At 37.0% G+C, this 8869-nt stretch overlaps 2 protein-coding genes across 2 annotated transcripts; both read right to left on the bottom strand.

Annotated features, from left to right (window-relative positions):
• Window positions 1-552: 552 nt before the first annotated feature.
• LOC145818247 (uncharacterized) lies at window positions 553-4303 on the bottom strand. The gene is made up of 4 exons (XM_082912889.1): window positions 4262-4303; window positions 3743-4177; window positions 2623-3655; window positions 553-1056 (listed from the first exon to the last, which is right to left on the bottom strand). The coding sequence occupies exons 1-3, from the start codon at window positions 4301-4303 to the stop codon at window positions 3389-3391; spliced, it is 744 nt and encodes a 247-aa protein (XP_082769015.1). The 3' UTR covers window positions 553-1056; window positions 2623-3388.
• A 300-nt stretch (window positions 4304-4603) lies between these two features.
• Window positions 4604-8290, bottom strand: LOC114299130 (uncharacterized). The gene is made up of 4 exons (XM_082912888.1): window positions 5982-8290; window positions 5603-5866; window positions 5389-5476; window positions 4604-5308 (listed from the first exon to the last, which is right to left on the bottom strand). The coding sequence occupies exons 1-4, from the start codon at window positions 8288-8290 to the stop codon at window positions 4604-4606; spliced, it is 3366 nt and encodes a 1121-aa protein (XP_082769014.1).
• Between the last annotated feature and the right edge of the window lie 579 nt (window positions 8291-8869).

Here is an 8869-nt window from a genome sequence, read left to right as displayed (position 1 = left end):
TGGCAACTAAACACCATAATTACATATCTGCCATCATGCAAGAGGGTCCGAATAAGTGTCCGAGAGTTTGAACCCTAATGTATAAGAAAAGGCAAGCAAACACCATAATTACATACACTACAACAAAATACACATTTGGCGACCCAGAAATTGGTCGCCAAAAGTACACATTTCGTCGCCAAAAGAATCTGCGACAAATACACAATTTGTCGCCAAAGGCCTGTCACTAAAAGTATTGGTGACGAAATAAGAAATTGTCGCCGTATGTAGACATTTAGCAACAAGAAAATTTGTCGCCAAAAATCATATATTTTGTCGCTATAAAATTACAATTTGTTGCTAAAAGGTTGAAATTTGGATAGGCCCTGTAGTTTTAGCGACAAATAAATGCATCGCCAAAAGTACTATTTAACGACAAAATTAATTTGGTCGCTAAAAATCACGTTTTTAGCGACGAATAAGTTTTGGTTGCGAAAAGTTCTTGGAATAACCACTAACTTTTAGCAACAAAAACAATATGTTGTCGCCAAATATATTAACAGCAACCAAAATACCACCTGTCACTAAAAATTCAGTACATAAATTTTGATTTTAATAATTTTCCTGTTCAAAATAATCCAAAACACCTGTTTTCCTGTGCACAATATATACACAAATGTAATGTGAATAATAATACACCTGTGCAAGACATTCATACTAATTCAAAATTAATAGCTATGAAAAATCCCAATAAACATAATTACAATTCTCTGACAATCTAAAACATGCATGCCAAAGTACTTACAAACTACTAACATCAAACCCATAAATACATTACCAAATGCTATGTCAAAATATTTTCAAAATTACAACCAAATATTTTGATGTTAAACATCTAACCAACAAGTCAATTACTAAAATCCTATGTCAAAATATTTGGAAAAATACAACACCAAATATTTTGATGCTAAACATTTAATCCATAAATCATTTACCAAAATCCTATGTCAAAATATTTCCAAAAACACAAAATCAAATCTTCTGATGCAGCCCAAACTATTTTCCACCATTGCCAATCTGTCACATGAAAAAACAAAACAATATTAGATTGACAAAAAAAAAAAAAAAACAAAACAAAACAAGCTGTCCGTGCTAAGTTTCGATGGTTTCGGTGGTCATTTCACAGTTTCGACCCCCGAACGGGCCTTTTAAGTCTTGTATTTTACAATTTTCCTTCTAATTTTCTAACCGAAGATCCAATTGAGGTCCCGTTTGTTCCTACAAGTCTATTTAGGCCTTAACCAGCTGTCCGTGCTAAGTTTCGATGGTTTCGGTGGTCATTTCACAATTTCGGCCCCCGTACGGGCCTTTTAAGTCTTGTATTTTACAATTTTCCTTCTAATTTTCCAACCGGAGATCCAATAGAGGTCCCGTTTGTTCCTACAAGTCTATTTAGGCTTGAACAAGCTGTCCGTGCCAAGTTTCGGTGGTTTCGGTGGTCATTTTGCAATTTCGGCCCCCGAACGGGCCTTTTAAGTCTTGTATTTTACAATTTTCCTTCTAATTTTCTAACCGGAGATCCAATTGAGGTCCCGTTTGTTCCTTCAAGTCTATTTACGCTTGAACAAGCTGTCCGTGCCAAGTTTCAGTGGTTTCGGTGGTCATTTCGCAATTTCGGCCCCCAACGGGCCTTTTAAGTCTTGTATTTTACAATTTTCCTTCTAATTTTCTAACCGAAGATCCAATTGAGGTCCCGTTTGTTCCTACAAGTCTATTTAGGCCTTAACCAGCTGTCCGTGCCAAGTTTCAGTGGTTTCAGTGGTCATTTCGCAATTTCGGCCCTCGAACGGGCCTTTTAAGTCTTGTATTTTACAATTTTTCTTCTAATTTTCTAACCGAAGATCCAATTGAGGTCCCGTTTGTTCCTACAAGTCTATTTAGGACTTAACCAGCTGTCCGTGCTAAGTTTCGATGGTTTCGGTGGTCATTTCACAGTTTCGGCCCCCGAACGGGCCTTTTAAGTCTTGTATTTTACAATTTTCCTTCTAATTTTCTAACCGGAGATGCAATTGAGGTCCCGTTTGTTCCTTCAAGTCTATTTATGCTTGAACAAGCTGTCCGTGCCAAGTTTTATTGGTTTCGGTGGTCATTTCGCAATTTCGGCCCCCGAACGGGCTTTTTAAGTCTTGTATTTTACAATTTTCTTTCTAATTTTCTAACCGAAGATCCAATTGAGGTCCCGTTTGTTCCTACAAGTCTATTTAGGCCTTAACCAGCTGTCCGTGCCAAGTTTCAGTGGTTTCGGTGGTCATTTCGCAATTTCGGCCCCCGAACGGGCCTTTTAAGTCTTGTATTTTACAATTTTTCTTCTAATTTTCTAACCGGAGATCCAATTGAGGTCTCGTTTGTTCGTACAAGTCTATTTAGGCCTTAACCAGCTGTTCGTGCAAAGTTTCATTGGTTTCGGTGGTCGTTTCGCAATTTCTGCCCCCGAACGGGCCTTTTAAGTCTTGTATTTTACAATTTTTCTTCTAATTTTCTAACCGGAGATCCAATCGAGGTCTTGTTTGTTCAACACAACCAGACATATTAAATGAAATGCTTGTGCTAATTTGAAAAGTAAATTATGAAAAATATACTTACAAAAGTGTTTGTCAATAAGATTCCTCTGATGAATAATTATTTTCATCAACATGCATGCCTGCCTGATCCTTGGTCATCCTCATAAACTTCTCAATCTCTTCAAATCTTTTGTTTTGCATTTCAATCATTTTAGCTTGCTCTTGTGCTACCAGGTTTTGGGCTGCAATTTGTTCTTGCTGGATCTCGGACAAATTCTTCAATGACTCTAGTTCTTTTTGTAGGCTCGAAACCACCTCAGTATGTGCTTGTGCAGTAACAGAAGATCTGGATGATGATGGTTTTGGACCAACTCCAAAGCCTTTTAAGTATCCCGATTTCTTTCCAAGAATCTCAATTGATAGCTGCTCCTGAGTTAAAGGTATTGCCCCAGGCTCTAAAGACTCATCATGTCGCTTTTTCAAAGCTTCCTATCAATTTGTAAACAACTTCAACAAATACCATCATTTACATAAATATGTAACTCTATTAATTGGCATACTTACATGTAATTGACCACATATCGGGGCTACCCAATCCGACTTTCTCTTGCTCCAATGGGAATCTTTGTAGAAGTCTACAAAGTCAGTCTTCTCGGTACCCTAATTCCATTTAAAAGTAAGCATACATAATTAATTTCAATCATTATGTTAGATATAATAAATGCATCACTTGTTTATACATTGCAGCTTGAAATGACTTGGAGCCCATTGTATGATTATATGGTAACCTCGCTCGACTATCCCTTGCTTTTTTAGCCAAGTTCTGCAAAATTAATTGATTAGTAAAATTAAATTGAAATTACAACATGATTCTTCAAATTAGGAAATTTTACCTGATAATCTTCATCAAGCCATACATGATTGATCATGTATACCCAAGCCTCAGAATCGACCCCTTTGTATGGTTTACTATAAGGGTCAACACCAGCGTCTACCAACTTCGAGTAATGAGTCTTCATCTTGTTACGCCAACTTCTGTAAAGAGTTTTGCACTTTTTATTGACTCCTTTCCGAACCTCTTCATCCTCATCATAATCAACAATCTCAAATTTATCCTACAAATATAATGAATGCTTTTATTAATATCAAAATGCAAGTAATGGTGATAATCTAATTATCTGAAAAGTAGCAAATACATGTACCCGAACTGCTTGAATGATTGGGGCTTTATGAATCTCATCAATCTTGTCCCACTTTTTTATACCAATGATTGGTGCAGCCATCCTTATCTGTAAGCCAAGTTCATTTGCAAATGGAGTGGCATAAGGTCCTACTGGCACCTTCGCATCTGCAGGGATCCAAACAGGAAGTTTTTTACCACCATTGTTAGCTATGAGACGTGCTATGCTCTTCCCTCGAGTCTGACCCCTGACTTGTCTAGAACGAGTACGCAAACTAGTGGTAGATGGCACATCATGGGTAGTAGTTGCATTTGTAGATGGTGCAACCTGGGTAGTTGCATTTGTAGATGGTGCAACCTGGGTAGTAGTTGCATTTGTAGATGGTGCAACCTGGGTAGTAGTTGCATTTGTCGGTGGTGTAGGCTGGATACTTAGAGCATTTGTAGATGGTACACTCTAAATAGATGGGGTTAAAATAGGTGGTGCATGCTGAGTAGGGGCAGCAATTCTAGCTGCAGCTTGTTGGGAAGGTAGAGGAACTTTGGATGATGCTGCATGTCGAACTTTACCAGGGCCTGCCATCTAGCACAACAACTCAACAATTACATGTGTGAAGCATATATAAAATAAGCAATTACATTAATATCAATGGCTATATAATAGAATCAATGTCAGAACATAAGTAATAACTAAACAATAACATAACATAAGAAACAAAAAAAATAAATTAGACAAAGAGAGACAGATAGCCATCAAACTCAAACTCAAAGGCACTTAAACAACAGTGTCATCAAAACATATTACAATCACACAACAATTAAAGTTCTATGTCAAAATCTATATTACAATCAAAATGATTATGTAGCTCATCTTCTCGAATAGTCAATGCTCGTAGTAATCATCTTCATTATCGCACCCCTCTTCCTCATCAACACCATCGTTGTGTGCTCGATTAACTGATTGTAAAACCACCTCACTTGGGATAATTTGAGGATCAATGTCATTCCTATGAAGTGAGATTGTCACGGGGTCTTCAACGCTCACTGGGACAGCATCAGTTGTTTCATTTTGTTGCAATACATTTTCAGGTTCAAAGCCATCTTGTTCTGGTACATCCCATATTCCTCGATGTTGTAGTCTTTCTACGACTTTCCAATGTCCGCCTAACTTTGTATCATCAACGTAAAAAACTTGTTTCACATGACTTGGTAAGACAAATGGATCATCTTTATACCATCGACTTCTAACATCAATACTTGTGCAATGTGTATCGGTATGTAATGTTCTATTGCTACCGGTATTGAACCATTCGCATTGGAATAAAACAACTCGATGTCCAAGTATGTAATGCATCTCCCACACTCTATTCAAGTACCCATAAAAGTTAATTGTTTGTCTCTCATGCTCCCCTTCCACAACTAACCCACTATTTTGGCATTTATGAGTACTATCACGATCCTTACTATGAAATCGAACACCATTGGAAATGCAAGCTGAATACAAGTTAACATTCACACTAGGACCATTTGCTAATGACCACAAATCATCAGTTGCTTCTGGTAATCCTTGAGCTCGTAATTGGTTCATCTACATAACGACATCAATTTCAATCATTATGTTAGTATTCATATAAGTGTAGCTGAATAAAGTTTGGGATTATATCTTACATGTTCTTTGAACCACTTGGGGAATTCCTTTTTCTGTCTATTTGTGATGTCACGTACACCTTCATTTTCTAAAAGATTCTTGTGTTGCCTACTTACAAACATATGATTCATAAGTAACATATTATATTGAAAACATAATTCTACAAAAAAAAAAACAAGATTAAGAACGTACTCTAGATAATGGTCAAGCTCGAGGCTAGTATTCAAGACAAACCAATGAGCCATTTCATGTTCTTTTTGAGACACGTTAGAAACCCTTGTTATTAGCCCAAAAGGACGAACATTTTGCGCGAAGACCTCTAACCCTGACTCATGCACACTAACATCGACATTCCGTTCCTCTCGATTAAATACAGTTTCAATCCCACCCACATACATTGAGCAAAATGTGAGACACTCCTTGACAACATAAGCTTCTGTGATCGAACCTTCTGGACGAGCTCGATTTGCAACATATCCTTTTAAAGTTCCAAGCAGCCTATGAAACAAACAATAGAATAATCTTATTACACACACACTCACATTTTTATAAATACATATGCAGGTTGTGCTACAATTTAAGTATTCTAGTGTTTTAATAAGTTAGTAAGTACCTTTCAATGGGGTACATCCACCGATATTGCACAGGTCCACCAAGAATGGCTTCACGCGGCAAATGAATCGCCAAATGGACCATCACATCAAAAAACGCTGGTGGGAAAATTTTTTCTAACTTGCATAGTATGAATATTATGCGATCTTCTAATATTTCCAAATTCTTCATCTTCAATGTCTTTGAGCAAAGCTCTTGGAAGAAATTTCCCAACTCAAATAATGCAACACAAATATCATTGTGAAGATATCCACGCATTCCAATGGGAAGAAGTCGCTGTATGAGGACATGACAATCATGACTTTTTAGGCCTGTTAACTTATCACCTTTTGTGTTCACACACCTTGAGATGTTTGCTGCATAACCATCAGGATACTTAATTGACTTTAAAAACTCACAAAAACCATATCTTTCATCTGAGGACAAAGTGTACAATGCTGGGGGCTTTTCAAAAGATCCATTGGTACGCCTTTTTAAGTGCAACTCCTTCCTTATTTTCATATCTTCCAAATCCATGCGTGCTTTTTCTGTGTCTTTGTTCTTCCCATCTATACTCAGTAATGTTCCAAGCAAACTATCACATATATTCTTCTCTATGTGCATAACATCGAGGTTGTGTCGGAGTTTAAGTGTTTTCCAATATGGCAACTCAAAGAAGATGCTTTTTTTTGTCCAATTCAATACTGGATTTTCCCTTTTTCTTTTCTTATTGGTTGGATGCTTTCCAAATGGTTTGAATGTCCCTGAATCCAATTGTTCTAAGATTTGTTCCCCTGATAACTGTAAAGGTCTTGACAGGAACTCAGTCTTACCATTATAAAGTCGACTCCTTCGCCAAGGGTGGTCATCAGGCAGGTAACGACGAGCGCCTGTGTACCCTATCTTACCTCTCAACCGTTGTGAGGAAACATTTTTGTTACAGGTGGGACAAGCCAAATACCCTTTCGTACTCCATCCCGACAAGTTTCCATATGCAGGAAAGTGATTAATTGTCCACATAACAGCTGCATGCATTTGAAAACTTAATTCAGTTGAGGCATCATAAGTAAGCACACCATCTTCCCACAAGTCCTTCAACTCATCAATTAATGGTCGCATGTAAACATCGATATCTCTCCCTGGTGCTTGTGGTCCAGGGATAAGCAATGACAGCATACTAAATGCTTGTTTCATACATTTCCAAGGAGGCAAGTTGTAAGGCATAACAATCACAGGCCACATACTGTACGAGTTGCTCATGTTTCCAAAAGGATTGAAACCATCAGTGGCCAACCTTAACCTCACATTTCGACTCTCTTGGGAAAACAAAGGATGTTGCCTATCAAAATCCTTCCATGCCTCACCATCAGCCGGGTGTCTCAATATCCCATCATCTACTCGTTTCTCTTTATGCCATCTCATATCTATTGCTGTTTTTCTCGACATATATAATCTCTGCAACCTTGATGTCAACGGGAAGTATCTTAAGGTCTTGTGAGGAACTTTTTTACCTTTTCCATAATTCGACTTGTATCTAGACTCTTGACAAATCGGACAATTCTCTAAATTTGCATTCTCTTTCCAGAAAAGTACACAATCATACTTGCATGCATGAATCGACACATATCCTAAGCCTAAGGCACGTAAGAATTTTTTGGCTTCATAAAGGGTCCATGGAATCACTTGATCACTTACCGGTAGAAGGTCCTTTAATATCCCCAACAACATGTTGAAAGACTTATTGCTCCACTTGTTCAACACCTTCACATGAAGCATCTTAACAACAAATGATAAAAGAGAAAACTTACGACACCCAGGGTACAACTCTCTTTGAGCATCATTCAACAATTTGTTAAAGTTGGGCACGCCCTCTTTTTCAACATTGTTAGCCACATCATCGTCATTGTCATTGTCATTGTCACCTTCCTCCTCATCCTCTTCATTTTCATCATCATTTATGGTAGTCCCCATGTAAACATCTTCTAACAAATTTAGGAATTCATCTTGATCTTCGCCTGTCTCTGCTTCCATTCTATCCCCAACACTTCCAAAGTCATTGTGGTTGTCATTATTCAATGCATGAGATTGATTCATGGGAACAGATTCCCCGTGATGCACCCAAGTCTTATAAGAAGGAGACATCCCTTTCACAACTAAATGATACTCCACAATTTTACAAGTATGTCGTTCACAATTCAAACAGTCCATACATGGGCAACGAATCTTATCATTTGGCTCTACATTCATCATTGCAAATTGAACAAAAGCCTTCACCCCATCTCGATACTGGGAACTCATCCTATCCCTAAGTAGCATCCAACTCTTATCCATATTTGGTCACCTACAAAGCCATGGTTATGTGAAATTCCTTTGAATTAGAGAATTACATGTCAAATAGTTCCTTGAGTCATATAAGTGTTTGTCATATCATGAATGCTCAAAACATTAGGTAAACATTGAGAAACAATAAAAAAATAATATTTTCTCTCAAAAAAGCCAAACCTTGTAATACATTTTTTTAATTTAACATTTAATTTAAAGATGCTGCATGTACACATGATGACATTGTATAGTATAAGAAACTATAAGTCAAATTATATGGTGATCTTCCAACATCCTATTGGCCTTGATGGCTGTTTTCCAATGATATTTGAACATATATGTTTTTCGTAATATTGTTAGCAAGACTTTAAATAGACGTAGCATTGCTCTTAAACTATTCTTACCTAATAAACTATAAACAGAAACTATACAAAACAGTTTAAATTGATTCTAAAAATAATAAATAACTATAAACAACTCATATAAACCATACAAAATAGTCCCATAATGTGGCATGAACCACATATAAACTGAAGGGTAATTTACAGTTTGCCCTTTTATTTTTTATTTTTTTAATCAACAACAAAT

This window comes from Camellia sinensis, unplaced genomic scaffold (assembly GCF_055761805.1).
Source record: "Camellia sinensis isolate YWXY unplaced genomic scaffold, ASM5576180v1 Unanchor6, whole genome shotgun sequence".
Lineage (NCBI taxonomy): Eukaryota > Viridiplantae > Streptophyta > Magnoliopsida > Ericales > Theaceae > Camellia > Camellia sinensis.
Note: the sequence above shows the minus strand (reverse complement) of the source record. Positions and strands in the feature narration are given on the sequence as shown.